This window comes from Mirounga leonina, unplaced genomic scaffold (assembly GCF_011800145.1).
Source record: "Mirounga leonina isolate KUSES-001 unplaced genomic scaffold, KU_Mleo_1.0 Mir_125, whole genome shotgun sequence".
NCBI lineage: Eukaryota > Metazoa > Chordata > Mammalia > Carnivora > Phocidae > Mirounga > Mirounga leonina.
The window spans coordinates 31,308,500-31,328,060 of record NW_023270305.1 but is presented as its reverse complement, the minus strand read 5'-3'; the positions used below and the strand labels follow the sequence as shown (position 1 = coordinate 31,328,060).

At 40.6% G+C, this 19,561-nt stretch overlaps 1 protein-coding gene across 3 annotated transcripts in view; it reads right to left on the bottom strand.

The window, feature by feature from the left end:
* Positions 1-9,993: 9,993 nt before the first annotated feature.
* LOC118007890 (charged multivesicular body protein 3) overlaps positions 9,994-19,561 on the bottom strand; it is a 103,611-nt gene continuing 94,043 nt past the window's right edge. For 2 of the 3 annotated variants that reach the window (XM_035001115.1, XM_035001113.1), the window contains 3 exons: positions 14,500-14,621; positions 11,714-11,828; positions 9,994-10,604 (listed from right to left, as the gene is read on the bottom strand). In XM_035001115.1, coding sequence (XP_034857006.1) covers positions 10,459-10,604; positions 11,714-11,828; positions 14,500-14,621 — 383 coding nt within the window. In that variant the 3' untranslated portion in view covers positions 9,994-10,458. The remainder of the gene's footprint in view (positions 10,605-11,713; positions 11,829-14,499; positions 14,622-19,561) is intronic. The other variant, XM_035001114.1, reaches the window with a different exon arrangement.

Below are 19,561 nucleotides of genomic sequence, written 5' to 3'. Positions count from 1 at the left end.
CATGTCATTGCAAATGGCAAGATTTTATTCTTTATTATGGCTGAGTAATATTCCATTGTGTTTGTGTATGTGTATGTATATATATGGCGTATCTTTATCCATTCATCTTATTGATGAACACTTGGACTGCTTCCGTTATTTGATATTGTAAATAACACTGCTATAATCACAGGGGTGCATGTATCTTTTTAAATTAGTGTTCTTGTATTTTTTGGATAAATACCCATTGGTGCAATTACTAGATCATAAGGTAGTCCTATTTTTAACTTTTTGAGGAACCTCCATTCTGTTTTACAGGGTGGCTGCACCAGTTTGCATTTCCAACAGTGCAAGACGGTTTCTTTTTCTCCACATCCTCACCAACACTTGTTTCTTGTGTTTTTGATTTTAAGCATTCTGACAGGTGTGAGTGATATCTCGTAGTTTTGATTTGCATTTCCCTGAATGATGAGCATCTTTTCATGTGTCTGTTGACCATCATCTGGATATCTTCTTTGGAGAAATGTCTGTTCATGTCATCCCATTTTTTAATTGGATTATTTGTTTTGTAGGTGTTGAGTTGTGTAAGCTCTTTAAAGACTTTGGATACTGGGGTGCCTGGATGGCTCAGTCGGTTCAGCGTCTGCCTTCAGCTCAGGTCGTGATCCCAGGGTCCTGGGATTGAGCCCCGCATCGGGCTCCCTGCTTGGCGGGGAGCATGCTTCTCCCTTTCCTTCTGCCTGCTGCTCCCCCTGCTTGTGCTAAGTGAATAAATAAAATCTTTAAAAATAAATACATAAATACATACATACATACATACATACATACTTTGGATGCTAATCCTTTATCTGATATGTCATTTGCAAATATCTTCTCCCATTCAGTAGGTTGCCTTTTAGTTTTGTTGATTGTTTCCTTCATAAAGCAGAAGCTTTATGTACAGAAGCTTTTTATTTTTATGTAATCCCAATAGTTTATTTTTTGCTTTTATTTCCCTTGCCTCAGGAGATATATCTAAAAAAATGTTGCTATGTCCAGTGTCAGAGAAATTACTGTCTGTACCCTCTTCTAGGATTTTCATGGTTTCACATTACTTCTTTAAACCCATTTTGAGTTTATTTTTGTGTGTGGTGAAAGAAAGTGGTCCAGTTTCATTGTTTTGCATGTAGCTGTCCAGCTTCCCCAACACCATTTGTTGGAGAGACTGTCTTTTTCCCGCTGGATATTCTTTCCTGCTTTGTCAAAGATTAATTGACCATATAATTGTAGGTTTATTTCTGGGTTTTCTATTCAGTTCCATTGATCTATGTGTGTGTTTTTGTGTCGGTACCATACTGTTTTGATTACTACAGCTTTGTAATATAACTTGAGGTCTGGAATTGGGATACCTCCAGTTTTGCTTTTCTTTTTCTTTTTTCTTTTTTAAAGATTTTAATTTATTTGACACAGAGAGAGAGATAGCGAGAGCAGGAAAACAAGCAGGGGGGAGTGGGAGAGAGAGAAGCAGGCTTCCCGCGGAGCAGGGAGCCCGATGTGGGGCTCGATCCCAGCACCCTGGGACCATGACCTGAGCCGAAGGCAGATGCTTAACAACTGAGCCACCCAGGCACCCCTGCTTTTCTTTTTCAAAATTGCTTTGGCTATTTGGGGTCTTTTGTTGTTCCATATAAATTTTAGGATTTTTTTCCTAGTTCTTCTAGATCTGTGAAAAATGCTGTTGGTATTTTGATAGGGATTGCATTAAATCTGTAGATTGCTTCTGGTAGTATAGATATTTTAACAATATTTGTTCTTCCAATCCATGAGCATGGAATGTCTTTCCATTTCTTTGTGTTATTTAGTTTCTTTCATCAATGTTTTATAGTTTTCAGAGTACAGGTCTTTTACTTCTTTGGTTAGGTTTACTCCTAGGTATCTTATTATTTTTGGTGCAGTTGTAAATGGGCTTGTTTTCTTAATTTCTCTTTTGGCTACTTCATTGTTAGTGTATAGAAATGCAACATATTTCTGTATGTTGATTGTATCCTGTGACCTTACTGAATTCATTTATCAGTTCTATTTTTTTGTGTGGAATTTTTAGGGTTTTCAATACATTGTATGTCATCTGCAAATAGTGAAAGTTTTGCTTCTTCCTTACCAATTTGGATGCCTTTTATTTCTTTTTGTTGTCTAATTGCTGTGGCTAGGACTGCTAGCACTATGTTGAGTAAAAGTGGTGAGAGTGGACATCCTTGTCTTGTTCCAGACTTTAGGGTGAAAGCTCTGTTTTCCCCCATTTGAGTATGATGTTTGATGGGGCTTTGCATATATGGCCTTTATTATGTTGAGGTATGTTCCCTCTAAACCTACTTTAGTTGAGGATTTTTATCATGAATGGATGTTGTACTTTGACAAATGCATTTTCCTGCATTTATTGAGACGTTCATATGGTTTTTTTATCCTCTTAATGCTGTGATGTATCACATTGATTTGCAAATATTGAACCACCTTTGCATCCTGGGAATAAATCCCACTTGATCGTGGTGAAATTTGTTTTAATGTATTGTTGTATTTGGTTTGCTCATATTGAGAATTTTTGCATCCATGTTCATCAGGGATATTGGCCTGTCGTTCTCCTTTTTTGTGGTGTCTTTATCTGTTTTTGGTATTGGGGTGATACTTGCCTGTGAATGAATTTGGAAGTTTTCCTTCTTCTATTTTCTGGAATAGTTTGAGTAGAATAGTTATTAATTCTTCTTTAAATGTTTGGTAGAATTCACCTGTGAAGCTGCTGGTCCTGGCCTTTTGTTTGTTGGGAGTTTTTTTGATTACTGATTCAATTTCATTGCTGGTAATCGGGTCTGTTTAAATTTTCTTTCTTCCTGTTTCAGTTTTGGGAAGTTACAGGTTTGTAGGAATTTGTCCATTTCTTCAAAGTTGTCTAATTTGTTGGCATATAGTTCTTCATATTGTTTGTATTTCTATAGTGGTGGTTATTTCTCCTCTTTCATTGGTGTTTTTGCTCATTTGAGTCCTCTCTTTTTCTCTCTCTCAATGAGTCTGGCTAGAGGTTTATCATTTTGTTGATTTTTTTCAAAGAACCAGCTCCTGGTTTTATTGATCTATTCTATTGTTTTTTTGTTTTGTCTTGTTTTTTGGTATTTTTGTTGTTGTTTGTTTTTGTATCATTTATGTCTGCTCTAATCTTTGTTATTCCCTTATTTCTCCTGGTTTTGGGTGGTGTTTGGTCTTTTTCTAGGTCCTTTAGGTGTCAGGTTAGGTTATTTGAGCTTTTTCCTGCTTCTTCAGGTAGGCCTATATTGCTATAAACTTCCCTCTTAGAACCGCTTTTGCTGTATCCCAAAGATTTTGGACCATTGTTTCTTCATTTTTGTTTCCATGTACTTTTTGATTTCTTCTTTGATTTCTTGATTGACCCATTCATTGTTTAGTAGCATGTTATTTAACCTTCATGTATTTGTGGTCTTTCCAGATTCTTTTTTGTGGTAGATTTCTAATTTCATAGCATTGTGATCAGAAAAGATGCATGGTATGACTTTGATCTTTTTCAATTTGTTGAGTCTTGTTTCATAGCCTAATAGGTGATCTGTTCTGGAGAATGTTCTGTGTGCACTTGAAAAGAACATGTGTGTATTCTGCTTTTTTAAGGGTGGAATGTTCAGAATATATGTGTTAGATCCATCTGGTCCATGTGTCATTCAAAGCCAGTTTCCTTTTTGTTTATGGATGATCTATCCATTGATGTAAGTGGGGTGTTTAAGTCCCCTACTATTATTGTATTACTATTGATTAGTTCGTTATTAACTGTTTTATGTATTTGGGTGCTCCCATGTTGGGTGCATATATTTATTTACAATTGTTACATCTTGATGGATTGTCCCCTTTATTATTATATAGTGTCCTTCTTTGTCTATTACAGGCTTTGTTCTGACATGTGTTTTGTCTGATAGAACACACTCTGAAATCAGTATAAAAGATCTCACTCCCGTTGTGCAAGCTATCACCTCTACATTGCCTCTTGTTGGGCTGTTGTCTCTTTCACTGGGCTGGGACCCCCAGCTGTCATTCACTCTCCCAGCTTGCCCAGGGCTGAGATGGCTGACTTTTAAAGTTCCAGGCTCCAAGTCACACTGGTTATACCAACTAATGGAATTCAGCCCCTCTGGTTTTCAAGGCCAGTCATTATGGGGATTCCTTTTCCCTGTGTGGGCTCCCTGGTGCTTTCTCCTGTGACTGCAGCTCTCTCCCTGCTGTGGGCAGCTCCCAACCACCATTTTCTGCCCTTCCTAACCTTTCTGATGGGGCTTCTTCTCTAGCTTTAGCTATGGAGTTTATTCTGCCAGTCTTCAAATCACACTCTGGTTTATTGACTTGGATGTGAGTGATAATATAGTTGTAATTGTGGGACAGTGTGGGCTTAGCGTCCTCCTACTCCAACATCTTCCCTGGTGGCACCCCCTCCATTTTTTTTTTTTTTTAAGATTTTATTTATTTATTTGACAGAGACAGAGATAGCGAGAGCAGGAACACAAGCAGGGGGAGTGGGAGAGAGAGAAACAGGCTTCCTGCTGGGCAGGGGGCCTGATGTGGGACTCGATCCCAGGACCCTGGGATCATGACCTGAGCTGAAGGCAGATGCTTAATGACTGGGCCACCCAGGCGCCCCAACCCCCTCCATTTTTTACTTTCAATCTTTTGTCTTTCTATCTAAAATGAGTCAGCATATAGATGTTTTTTATCTGTTCTCCCAAACTCTGCCTTTTAGTTGGAGAGTTTCATCCCTTTATATTTAATTACTCATAAAGGACTTACTTCTCCTGTTTAGCTGTTTTCTGTGTATGTAATTCAATTCCTTTTTTTCATACTTATCTGAAACTTTGTACTGTGCCATTTTTATTCCCTTGTTCTGTATTAGGTATAGTCTTAGTAGTTACTTTTGTGATTACAATTAACATCTTATAACAATCTAGTTTGAATAATGCCAGTTACATTTCAATAGTATCCAAAGACTCCACTTCTATATCTCTGTCCCTCTGTATTGTTATTGTCACAGCTTACATCTCTATCCATTGTGTGCTCATTAACATGGATTTATAATTATTTTATATGTATTTGCCTTTAACTCATACGAAAAAAGAAAAGTTATAAACCAAAAGTATAAAGCTGGCTTTTATTTTTCAATGAAGTTGCCTTTACTGGTGTTCTTTATTCATATGGCTTTAAGTTATTGTCTACTGTCTTTTCATTGCAGCCTGAAGGACTCCTGTTATCAGGGAATACCTTAATTTCTCCTTCATTCTGGAAGGATAATTTTGCTGGATATAGAATTCTTCATTTACACTTTTTTTTCTTTCAGAACCTTAAACAGGTCATCTCATTGCCTCTGACTTCCATGGTTTCTGATGAGAAATTAATCTGAGGCTCCCCTAGCACATGAGGAGTTGGTTCTCTTCTGCTGCTTTCATTATTCATTGTCTCTACTGTTAAACAACTTGACTATGTGTCTCAGTGTGGATCCCTTAATTTTATTGTTTGTAATTTGTTGAGATTCTTGGATGTGTAGATTGATATATTTCAGATATGGAAGGTTTTAACCATTCTTCCTTTAAATATTGTTTCTTTCTCTCTTCTCCTAGAACTCCCATAAAGTGTATGTTGGTGAGCTTGATGGTCTCACAGGTCCTTTAGGCTGTTCGCTTTTCTTTCTCCTCCTCAAACTGGATTTCAACTGTCTTCAAGTTCACCAGTTCTTTCTTCTGCCTACTCAAATCTGTTGAATCCCTCTAGTGTATTTTTGCACTTTAATTATTGTACTCTTCAGGTCCAGAATTTCTATGTGGTTTCCTTTTTATTTTTGAAGATTTTATTTATTTGACAGACACATCGAGAGAGGGAACACAAGCAGGGGGAGTGGGAGAGGGAGAAGCAGGCTTCCTGAGGAGCAGGGAGCCCGATGCGGGGCTAGGCAGACGCTTAACGACTAAGCCACCCAGGTGCCCCTGTGGTTTCCTTTTTAATAACTTCTAATTAATATTCTTTTGTTCATTGTCTTACTGGTTTTCTTTACCTCTGGAGTATTTTTAAGGCAGTTGGTTTAAAGTTTTTGTCTAGGAAGTGCCGTGTCTGGGCTTCCTTGAGGATGGTTTCTAATTAATTTTTTCTTTTGAAGGGGCCATACTTTCCAATTTCCTTGTATGCTTTGTGATTTTTGCTGAAAACTGGACGTCTGAATATTCTGGAATAATTCTGGAAATCAGACTCTCCCCCCTTTCCCAGGGTTTGTACTTCTTAATTTAAGGCTTTGCTGTGTTCCGTCAGTATTTTGACAGAGATCTCTTTGAATGCCAGGACCTGAAAAACAAACCAACAAAGACACCTGTCCCAGTCTTCATGGACTGGCCCTGTGCTGGGACATACTTAACACTTAGCCAGACTATTGACAATTCTGTCTCAGCCTTCAGTTCCTGTTTGCACCAAGCCTGCAGATCAGCCAGTGGTGAAAGTTTGGGGTCTTCTCAGATCTTTTCTGATATTTCCTGTGCTGGACATGCATGTGGCTTTCTACATGCTTTTGAATGTCCTAATATCCCAAAGAAATCCTCTCTCTGGCTTTTCCTCCCAGGTTTTAAGCAAGCTATTGTATGTCTCAACTGTAATATGTTGCCCCAGGTGGTTTCACTTTTTAAAAATTGTTTCCTTAACATGTTTTCAAGCAATGCTTGCTGCTTTTCCACCTGAGTAAGTTACAAGATAGGCAAACCAGAGATGAGCACCTTGTGTTAGCCCTTCAGGATGGCCCATAGGTAAGGGAATTCAGATAATTTGTGACTAAGTCTACTCTGTTTCACTGGAACTAGGGACCAGAATCATACACTGAGAAAGTGAGCTCCTATCTATCTTATCTTCAAGACAGCTGCCAAGTTGGGAGAGGGATTTGGCAAGGGCAAGTAAAATGCCATAAGGCTTTCTTACTGTTTTTTTTTTTTTTTTAAGATTTTATTCATTCATTTGAGAAAGTCAGAGATAGTGACAGAGAGCATGAGTGGGGAGGAGAGGGAGAAGCAGGCTCCCCGCCAAGCAAGGAGCCCCATGCGGGGCTCGATCTCAGGACCCTGGGATCACGACCTGAGCCGAAGGCAGATGCTTAACCAACTGAGCCACCCAGGTGCCCCTTTATTACTGTTTTTAAGTTTCTTTTTTCTAATACAGTGTTCACTTGGTTGAAGTAAACCCTTGCTTTCTAGTTCTGACAAAGTTGGTTGGTTCTGATAGTTTCTGGTACTTTTTTAAAATGTTTCTCTGGAGGTATGGGTGTACGGAGCTGTCTACTCCACCATTTTGCTGATGTCACTCTATATTTTTTAAAACTATAATTAATTACATGTAGAAGAGAAATTCATTAGCTTAAAAGTATTTCCGTACTGTGGTTTAGATTTGCATTTCTGAAAAGGTTTCAGTGGCTAAGGAAATGCTGTTTGGTATCTCAAAAGAAAACTGTTTTGGTCGAATAAATTTGGGAAAAGCATATGAAAGGCTCTGAAAAGTTGTAAAGAAACCTGCTTTATGTTTATTTGAACCCAAAATTTCCCATTTATTTCATTTAAGAGCCTTTCCTATTGACAATTAGCATCTGATAAATATCTGTGTCACTACAGTAGGACAAGAAAAGTGGTCCTAGTTCTTCAGCTGGGAGTTGGGTGGCAGGAAGAGGTCCAGAGGCAGGCATGGTTAGTACTATTTAGGAATAAATATAAGTCATAACCCCTTCTCTCCAGAAGTTCTGAGACAGACACGGAAATATATGAGGCCTAAGGTCATGTGAGCTGTACAAGTGGTAAGTGCTCAGGAAGGCATGACAGACAACATGGGGAGAGTGGGGAGGGATGGGGAAAGGGAGGTCACAACCTGTCCAGAGGGAAATGGTGAGTGATCATCACAAGCTGGATGGTTATTTTTAGAGTAAGCTATATTTCTGAACAAAAAAAAAAACATGGATTGGTGGTGTGGGATGTTATTTTAGGTACTCTTGACACTGATTATTTTTTTTAGGGCACCAAGTAGATTCAGTCTGCAGTTGGGGTGGAAAGAGTGGTAGCTGGTGCTGCTAGTTCTGGACCTAAGTTGAGAGGCTGAGGATAGAGGAGAACTTTTACTGCAGGTATTTACACCATTATTTCCCTTCCTAGATTGTGGACCTTCCAGGGCCAGGACAGTATCTAACTCTCCTTGTTTCCAATGATGCCCAAAAGAATACTGAGGGAAAATGGACTACAGGACATGATAATAAGCCAACAATGCTCTTTCCTTAATCTGAAAGCAGGAATGGAGAAAACAGGACCTCGTCAAACAATGAAAACAAACCAACCCTACATTTAGATCATTTTATTTGAATGGCTGGAAGAGTGGTTGTAAATATTCTGTCCATCCATCCACCTGAATAAATTTTGATTATCCACATTAGACAAAAATGCTCAGGGATTATGAGCATCCCTTAATTCCATTATCATTCTGTGAATAAACTAGCCAGATAAATGCAATCATGAAACTATATCCTGTCAATATGTCAGTTTGTCTCAAGTTGATTTATAGATTCAAAGCAATCCCAATCAAAATCACAGCAAGTTTGTGGATATTGACAGATGAATTTTAAAATTTATATGGATAGGCAAAAGACCCAAAATAGCCAACACAATACTGAAGAACAAAGTTGAAGGACTGATGCTCTCTGACTTCAAGACTTACTATAAAGGTACAGCAATTAAGACAGTGTGGTATTGGTGAAAAAAGAGGCAAACACATCAATGGAACAGAACTGACAGCTTGAAACAGGCTCACATAAATACAGTCAACTGATCTTTGAAAAAGGAGTAAGGACAATACAATGCAACAGTCTTTTCAGCAAATCGTGCTGGAACATGCAAAAAATAATAATCCAGACACAGACCTTAAGCACTTTACAAGAATTAAATCAAAATGGATCAAAACCTAAATGTAAAACACAAAATTCCTAGGAGATAACACAGGAGAAAATCTAGGTGACCATGGGTATGACCATGACTTAAGCTCTAACACCAAAGGCATGATCATGAAAGAAATCACTGGGAAGCTGGACTTCATTTAAATTGAAAACTGCTCTGTGAAAGATAATGTGAAGGAGAAGACAAGCCACAACTGGGAGAAAAATCTTCATGAAAGACACATCTGAGAAAGAACTATTACCAAAGTATGCAAAGAGCTCTTCAAACTCAACAATAAGAAAATGAACCATCCAATTAAAAATGGGCAAAAGACCTAAACAAACACCTCACCAAAACAGATATACAGATGACAAAAAAAGCACATGAAAAAACGTTCAGCATCATAAATCACTAGGGAATTGCAAATTAAAACAACGGTGAGATACTACTACATACCTGTTAGAATGGTCAAAATCCAAAACACTGATAACATCAACTACTCGGGAGGATGTGGAGGATTAGGAACTCTCAGTCATGGCTGGTGGGAAAGCAAAATGGCACAGCTACTTTGGAAGACAGTTTGGCAGTTTCTTACAAAAGCAGACATGGTCTTACCAGTGATCCAGCAACTGTGCTCCTTGGTATTTACCCAAATGAGTTGAACAACAGCAACAGCAGAGAAAAGCAATCCAAGGATGAGAGAATCCTAATCTCACAGCTGTCTGCTCTGGGTCCAACTTGCACTGGGAAGGAGGGCAAGGAAAACTACATACACACACCTGTTTTAGGACATAATACAGCCATCCAGACAACAGGACAACGAGTCCTAATTCTCGAGGATCCTTTTGCTTAAACAGATGACAGAAAGCAGAAGTGTGGCTCCCACACCACATCTGTGAGGCTGGGGAACAGCGTCCTCGGAGCAGAAGCCTCTTGTGCTGAGCTTCCACGTCCCGTACAACTGGCTGTAGCACCTCCTCTCCTTCCAAGGTCAACATATAACTTGAAACTGCAAAACACCTTGAAAATTCACTGCACATGACAAGCTACAATGAGACCAAGTGTTAAAGCAGAAATTTATTAAAATCCATTTTATATAATAGTGTTTTAGGGACAAAAAACGGTAGAGTCCTCAACATTCAGGCAGTCAACTCTATCCTCAGAAGTGCTTCGGGAGAAGACAGATTCCTTTGCCCTTTCCTCCAAAAGATACTTCTGTTTATATTCCTGAAAATGATGCATTGTGAGAAGACAGATTCCTTTGCCCTCCCCTCCAAAAGATACTTCTATTTATACCCCTGAAAATGATGCATTTATAACCCCACCTCTCAAGGACAATCCTGTTGAGATCCCAAAACCTCTGCAAAGAGTGAAAAGATAGGAGCAGAGAACCTTCTCAGAATGCAGTGCCTCATTTAGAGGTGTAGTGCAAGAGGTACAGAAAATGGTGCTGCTTCAGAGGGGTGTACCCGCTCCTGGCAGGTGGGCTGGGAAAGAGCCCGAGGGCCCAGCGGGGCGGACCCTAGCTGCGGAGTGTGGCCAGACGGGACTGCATGGCCTCCAGGGCCTCTTCCTCCTCCTCCTCATCTTCTGATGCCGCCATCGCTCCTGGAGGTTCAGGCTCTGGAAGGGCGTCGGTCACTTTACTAGGTGCTTTGCCCAAGGCCCCTGAAAAGAAACAGCAAATAAATTAACCAAGTATCATTTTAAAGAAGTGGTCCCTCATCCTCTCTGCCTTTCGTGCCTGGAAGAGTCCAACAAGAAACAGAAAAGGGGCAATAAAACGAGCTGTTTGCATGAGCTATATGCAAACACCAGCTTGTGATGAGACCAAGGTTACAATAACTGAGGATTCTGGTTTTTAGAATTTTGGTTCTGACACTCTTAGTCTAAATTCCTAAACACTACTGAATACTTAATTTTCAAGATGTTAAGTGTTAAGATGAAGATGTTAAATGTCTCTCAGTAAAACTAAATTGTTTCTAAACCTTCACAAAATGTTTTCCTGAAGCAACTAGTCTTTCTCCCAATAGTTTTAAAACAAAGAAACAATTTTAAAACAAATAGATAAAAATTAAATGTCACCACTTTTTTTATTAAGCCTAAGACCCAATATCCAGAAGTAAATAATAAAGTTTAAAACCTCATTAACTTTCAGAGATAACTACTATTTTTTGTTATTCCCTTTCCAGACTTTTTCTATAGGCCTAGTTTTTACACAAGAGTATGGATTGCAGTAACAAGGCTTTTCCCACACATTATATTGTGGACATCTCTCCATGTCAACGAATGTACTTCCACATTACCACACCTATAAAGTATTCCATTAAAACAGATATAACACAATACAACCACTACTCTATTATTAGGCATTTAGCTTGTTTCAAACTTTTCAGTATGATAAATAATACTACAGACATCCTTGAATTAAATCTTTCATCACATCCTTAATTACAGAATAAACTCCTGGAAATCAATCTGTTAGGTCCAGGGCTTTTGACAGCTATCGCCAAACTGCTTTCAAGAAAGTCTATCCCAATGTTAAGCTCCCAACGGCAGTGTTGTGAGAGCAGTGCTTCTCCTTACCATTTTGAAAACTCTAGGAATTTTTAAAAAGATGTTATGGATATTGTGTTTATTTTTCAAGAACTAACTTTATAATCTAAAAAATGTGGAAGTAAGAGAGTCCAAAAGAAAAAGCTACTAGATAACTTAGTGACTGCAAGAAGAATGACCACAAAAGGAGGGGAGAAAGAGGAAGAATCTCAGGGCCATACCTGCTGTGATTTCAAACAGAATTTTGTCAATTTCCATTTCTGCTGCTTCTTCCATTTCTTCCTGATCATCCATGCTTTCAAAAGTGTCCTCTAACATTTCTTCTATGATGCCAGCCTAAAGGCAGAACAGATCACATCAAATCTGTTCCCCAGAGACTCCTCTGTGGGTCTAGTTCCACCCGAGCCCTAGTGTCTCCAAGTCCAGACCACCCTTCTGAGGGCTAATACCTAGACAGATGGCCACTAGAAACACTGATGCTGTCTCTCCTCTCTGAAGAAAGGCAAAGGCCACAGGGAAATTGTTCTCCATATTCAGTACCAGGGCTGGTGGGGGCCCTCTCTCAGCAGAGCCTCACATAGTAACCCAGACTGTAATGACAGCACTTGAGGAACAACCTACTGAAAATGAGTGTGCTCTGGGCTCTCTTAGGAAGCATGTACCCTGGGGCGCCTGGGTGGCTCAGTCAGATAGGCGTCTGCCTTCGGCTCAGGTCATGATCCAGGGTCCTGAGACTGAGCCCCCGTCGGGCTCTCTGCTTAGCAGGGAGCCTGCTCCTCCCTCTCCCGCTGCCCCTTCTGCTTGTGCTCTCTCTCTCTCTGACAAATAAATAAATTAAATCTTAAAAAAAAAAAAATGGAGTGGAGTCTTCATGGACACTATGATTAACAAGTACTAAGAGCAGTTGGGGTTCTATGGACCCCTGAAAAGGCCTGAAGAGTACTTAGCGTGTCCAGGTTACACCTGCCGGTACAGGGCCAGTCCAAGGGGTTCTGGGAAGGATCAAACAATTCACCAAAGACTGATCCTCCATTCCTGAGAGAACTGATAAGGTTTCTGGACCCAACAAGGTAACGCCCAGACTTTACTGGAAGCCCCGTGCCTGGCAGCCGGAAGCCAGCCACTCAGCCTCCTGTGTCCTCAGTGTGGGGGCACAAGAAAACCATTCTCGAACACTGCCCAACACAAGCCGGACCCACAGTCTTCCCAAGTAAAACCCTACTGACGGTCTTTTGTTTGGTTTTGAAGCAAAAGGTCCTAACAGCACCCTCCAGTGACAGAAAGAGGCCCCTGGTATCCCTGGGTAGAAGAGATGGGAAGGGACTGAGAGGCAGAAGGAAAGTATGGGTTCAGGCTTCTGAGAAGCTGCCAGAAGAGAAAAATCCTAATTGCTTTGCCACTTGCAAGAGCTGAGCCCCTTGACCCAGGGGTTCAAGGAGCAGAGGGGCACTTGTGGCAGCTCTGGCCCTGGCTTCCCCGCACTTAGCAGGGCACTTAGCAGGGCATGGCGCTCAATGACCATGCTGATGGCATCAGATGTAAAGCAAGCCCTCTCTCCTGCCTGCCTTTCCTGTCCAAATGACATGAATCAGACTAATAACCATATTCTACCCCCTCTCAGATCCTTTCCTCCCAACCTAAATTTACAAATAAATTCAATTCACACAGGTGGAGACTTCTGACCTGAACGAATGGATGTCATCTTACTGTTGGAGGCTACCGTAGAGGAGGTTCAGGACATGCTCTGTAACTGGCTAAAAGAGCCTACTGGAATCCTGACTGTAACAGTCTTCCACATCCTGGAGGTAGAAGTCATTCACTCATTTATTCACTTATTCAGTCAGCAACCATTCATCAAATGCCTGCTCTGTGCCACACACAGGCCAGGGTCTGGGAACAAATGGAATGACTAACATCATGTCCCTGCCCTCAAGGAGCTGGGCCCCTACCAGAGGCTTCAGTTTGTACTTGGCGATGTATCCTGGAATGAGTTCAGTAAATATTTATTATGTATTACATGCAAGCCTTCCTCCCAATCTATATTACTCTCAGCATTCAGAAACCATTGTGGAAAAGACCCCAGATTCTAAAAGGGTCTTCCCCTCAGATTCTGGTGGCTACATAAGTTAGAATGAGCAGGCCTAAAGTCATTCTAAGAATTACCTTTTTATCCAGTTCTACATGGACAGTCATCACAACTTGGGAAAAAAGATCCACACACCACTTTTAAAGGACACACGCTCCTGACCCCATTTCCTCCCTACTACTGCCCAAGCACTTCTCGTTCCAAAGACCTGGGTTCTGGGCATTATGTTGTCGTTCCATCAACTTTCTCCCGTTCCTCTCTCCCACGCCCGAGAGCCCTGCGCAGAATTCAAGTTCACAAATGCAATTCCCCAGGAGGAAGAAAGGCAATTTCTATACGTAAGCTAATATAGAGGAATCTGAGGTGTACAAAGTTGGCTCTCAGGTCACAAGTCCAAAGTGAGAAACACAGCTGTCTGAGGAACTCACTGTCGCCACCTCTAACACAGCTCAGGCAATAAGGTCAGACGTGTGTGCTGCAACCCCAGGTCTGTCACTTACTGCCAAGGTCACTTAGGTAGATTACCTGGCAACTTGAAGACTCGATTTCCTCCCGTGTAAAATGGGGTAAAACCCAGCTCCCCCACAGGGTCACCGGGAGGACTCTCTAGGACAGCACGTGTCACACAGCACGGGCTGCAGGGGCTCAGTAACAGTGTCCTCCTGAGCCTTATCCCTGCCTGAAGGCCACCAGCAGAAGATCTTTCTAGGCCCTGATCCTGGGACACTGGCGATCTGACCCAGCCTCCGCTCTTGTCAGCTCAGACGGTCTCAACCAGTGTTAAGAGCTGCTCCTCTGTCTTCAAAATCATTCTGTCTGGCAACAGTGGTCCGTTCATTCCTGCCCACCCCTGGCCCTAGCCGCCTACCATCTGCTGGGAGTGACCTCCAGGAATGGGATGCAGGGGTGGCCCCAGGTCACCTTCATCATTTCTTTGGATAGTTCCCTCATGGTGGCCTGGATTTCTGGGATCTTCACAAGACTCTGCATGGCCTTCATCACTTCCGTGCTCTTCTGCAGGGAACCAGCCACTCGCAAAACCGCTGAGAGGGAAAAGTAACAGGACTCTTTAACAGAATGTGACGCAGAATTGGTATAAAGAGTAACAGTCATAAGGTATTCTTATAAAAGAGATCAGTAATAGGTGGACTCCCAAAGCTATTTATGAACTGGCAGACTACATTACTGTGCTAGTTGACCAAGAGACTGACTTTTCCAAATTGTATGTGACTTTGGCTACAATAGGTACACATTCTCTGAGCATGCACACAAACCGGCTGATCTAGAAAGCTGCCTGAAGGCATGCATCTGATCTTGAAGGAAGAAGTCAGCTAGGAATGACTGTGACACCCAAGACAAGTCACACATGGGAGGAACAGCTCTAGACCTTGCCAGGCCACAGTGGAAAATTCAATACCTTAGGATACCCAACATGGTGCTCCCCATAGACCAGCTTATGGATGGCGACTGCTCTGTGAGAGACCTGTCACTGGTCCTCAGGAAAATGAGAGAAATCAGGATAAGATACACAGTGAGTCTATGTGTTGCAGTATGGTGGTTACTGTTCCTTGTTAAGGACACATTTTTGGTAGTCTGATCATATCCATACTACATATTCTATCTAAGAAATCACGATAATAGCAACTGATCATCCCTCTGCCCTGCCCCCCGGCCACACACACATCTTTAACATGTCAAAACAAAGATTTAGCACCCCTCCAAATCTGTTCTGGAATTTCATGAGACTTAAAGTTCTGAGCTGTTCAACAACAGCTTTCACATCTAAAGGAAGATGAGAGGCAAGGAAACAAGAGTGACCAGGAAATGACTGTCTAACATACACACAATTTTATGATTTTTCCAAAGGAGTCAGGAAGTTTGCTAGTTGCAGAGAATACTTCATTTCCCTTAACATTAGAATGGAAAACTAAAATATTGATCTATTTATTAAGATTACTGGGGCGCCTGGGTGGCTCAGTCGTTGAGCGTCTGCCTTCGGCTCAGGTCATGATCCCGGGGTCCTGGGATCGAGCCCCGCATCGGGCTCCCTGCTCTGTGGGAAACCTGCTTCTCCCTCTCCCACTCCCCCTGCTTGTGTTCCCTCTCTCACTGTCTCTCTATCAAAAAATAAAATCTTTAAAAAAAAAAAAGATTGGGCACCTGGTGGCTCAGTTGTTTAAGCAACTGCCTTCGGCTCAGGTCATGATCCTGGAGTCCCGGGATCGAGTCCGCATCGGGCTCCCTGCTCAGCAGGGAGTCTGCTTCTCCCTCTGACCCTCCCCCCTCTCATGTGCGCTCTCTCTCTCATTCTCTCTCTCAAATAAATAAATAAAATCTTAAAAAAAAAAAAAAGATTAAGATTATTATAATTATAGCAGAAATACCAAGAATCTGTATGGTTGAAATAATTATATATGCCATTATAATGGTACAAAAAAGTTCTAAAATATTAAAGTTACTATTGATTATTGTAAAAAAGTAAGTGATGGGAAGAAGGGCAAAAGTAAAGCTAATTCCATACAGTTCTTTTTGAACTATAATGTTTGATGTCTACACAGGCCCATGTTTTATCCTAATTTGGATCCTGCGTCTATACCAGAGTGTGTGCCTGAATGTGACATGTGTTCAATAAACTTTTTTGAGCTGAGTTAGTAAAAACAAAAAGATGGGAGACAGAAAAAAATGGTGTGACAAGTGTTAAAATACTAAAACATTTGTACTTTGAAAGAGGTATAAATTTCTAATTGTTGAACAAGAAAGGGAAGAGTCAATATAGTGGGGAAAAGAAGAAGCAAAAATAAACTTAGAAATAAAACTAATTCCAAAAAATTTAATTTATAACCAATCAAGATTGGGGTAAGTGGATTTTTAAAAGACCAAAAATATATGTATGTGCTACAATGGAAACTCAAAGAAGATACGTATACAGAGAAAAATAAAAGACTAGACTAAGATGTACTTTCTATGTTCCACAAGGAAAGAAGCAGGTGAGGCAGATAAAAATTATTTTATAATAAAAATAGTCACCCCTACAAGAGAATGAGAAGACAAGCCATAAGCTGGAAGAAAATATTTGCAAAAGACATATCTGAGAAAGGACTGTTACCCAAAGTATGCAAAGAACTCTTAAAACTCAACAATAAGAAAATGAACAACCCAATTAAAAATGGGCAAAAGACCTAAACAGATACCTCACCAAAAAGATATACAGATGGCAAAAAACAAAAACAAAAAAAGAGCAAACCAAAACACAACCACCAACCCACATGAAAAGATAATCAACATGTCATCAGGGAACTGCAAATTAAAGAAATACCACTACACATGTATTAAAATTGTCAATATCCAAAAACACTGACAACACTCAATGCTGGCGAGGATGTGGAACTATAAAGGAGCTCTACTTCTTTGCTGGTGGGAATGCAAAATGGTAGTACAGCCACTCTGGAAGACAATTTGGCAATTTCTTACAAAACTAGACATATTCTTACTATATGATCCAACAATTGTACTCCTTGGTATTTACCCAAATGAGCTAAAACACATATCTACACAAAAACCTGCAGATTAGAAGCTTTCTTTGTAACTGCCAAAACTTAGAAGCAACCAAGATGTTGCTTGAAAGTGAACAATAATGGATAAAGTGTGGTACATACAGACAATGGAATATTCAGCACTAAAAAGAAATGAACTCGCAAGCCATTAAAAAATGAAGGAAACTTACATGCATATTACTAAATGAAAGAAGCCAATCTGAAAAGCTTACACACGGGGCGCCTGGGTGGCTCAGTTGTTAAGCGTCTGCCTTTGGCTCAGGTCATGATCCCAGGGTCCTGGGATCGAGCCCCGCATCGGGCTCCCTGCTCGGCGGGAAGCCCGCTTCTCCCTCTCCCACTCCCCCTGCTTGTGTTCCCTCTCTCGCTGTGTCTCTGTCAAATAAATAAAATCAATCTTAAAAAATAAATAAAAGGCTTACACACTGTATGATTCCAACCATATGACATTCTGGAAAAGGCAAAACTAGGGAGACAGTAAAAAGATCAGTGGTTGCCAGGGGTTGGAGGAGGAAGGGGTGAAGAGGCAGAACACAGAGGATTTTTAGCTATGTATATTTCACAATAACAAAAGAATCTCTGGGGCACCTGGGTGGCTCAGTTAAGCAGGGGAGCATGAAGCCTGCTTAAGATTCTCTCTCTCCCCCTCTCCCCGCTGCCCCCCACCCCACTCACATGCATGCTTACGCGCGCATGCTCTCTAAAGAAGAAAAACAACAAAAGGTTAAAACAATACAGAAAACATTAATAAGCTAGCATTATAAAAACTAGCTGACATCTAAAATTAGAAAGATCAAAGTCACACAGAAGGGATCAGGAAGTAAGCAGCATTTCCTGGTTGTAGCTCTTTCTGCTAGCCTCTCCCCAACCCACTGCGAGGCCTTCCACTGCTCTTCCAGTGTTCCAGGCTCCTCCCACTGTGGGGTCTCTGCACATGCTCCTCCCTCAATGTGCAGTGCAGGCCCCCACTAATAGCTCTCTGGAGTGGGGACTTGATGGATAGATTTCTTTCTTTCTTTTTTAATGGTATGCTACATGAATTTGTATGTCATCCTTATGCAAGGATCATCGAATCTTCTTCTCATTAAGGTTATCATTCTGGTAATATGTGCTTGCCCAAGAGAGGACAAGATTTCTTTTTTTATTTTAAATGGACTCATAGTTTTACTCCCGGTGCCTAGCATTGTGCCTGACACAGCTGACACTCAAATATTTGTTGAAGAAAGCAATAAATGAACTCAGAAGACACAAGGAAAACTATAATATTCAAATATGACTTTTAAAAAATGTTAAACATATTCATGTCTTAATAGCAAACAACACTGAGGTGGTTAAAAAAAAGACTCAAGTGCTTCTTTTATATATATATATATTTTTTTTCTTTTTAAGATTTTATTTATTTGACAGAGAGAGACACAGCGAGAGAAGGAACACAAGCAGAGCGAGTGGGAGAGGGAGAAGCAGGCTTCCCGCAGAGTGGGGACCCCGATGTGGGGCTCGATCCCAGGACCTTGGGATCATGACCTGAGCCAAAGGCAGACGCTTAACAAATGAGCCACCCAGGCACCCCAAAAGACTAAAGTGTTTCTACATACAATGACATAGTTAAGTCAGAAATGTGTTTCCTTTTTTGTACTGACCATAAAAATTCCAGAACTTTTTTTATAGAAATAAAATCAATTTCATATAGCAAAGGAAGAGGAGGGACTTCAACAAAGTAGTTCTCCCCAAGTTTTCAATTACAGACATAGAATGGCTACATATTAGTGACAATAACAGACCAAATGATCTCAGAAAAGAAACTAAAACCCAGAAATAAACACAAAAACGAAAAAAAGCATTTAAAACCCAGAAATAAACATAAAAAACACTGAAGTATTTAAAGGATTAATCTTTTAGCATTTCACTGTGGAAATTTCTAACATACACAAAAGTGGAGAAGTGTCATTTCACCAAAGAGGAGATATGGCTGGCAAGTAAGCACATGAAAAAAATATTCCTACTCATCTACCACTAGGGAAATGCAAATTAAAACCACGATCAGCTCCACACACCCATCAGAACTGCCAAAATAAAAAATAGTGACCAAATGTTGTGGAGGATGCAGAAAAACTGGATCACTCATACACTGGCATGTGGGAATTTAAAATGTACCACCACTCTGGACAACAGTTCCTTATATACAAACATAAAACCCAGTAATTGTTCTATTGGGCTTCTAGCTCGGAGGAAAGATTTATGTTCTTGCAAAAACCTGTATACTTTTAGAGCAGCTTTACTCAAAATATCTGATAACTGGAAACAACCCAGAAGTCCTTCAACAGGTGAATGGTTAAACTGTGGTACAGCCATACCACGGAATACTACTCAGCAATAAAAAAGGAATGAACTACTGATACAGGCAAACCCTGAGTTAATTTCCAGAGAAT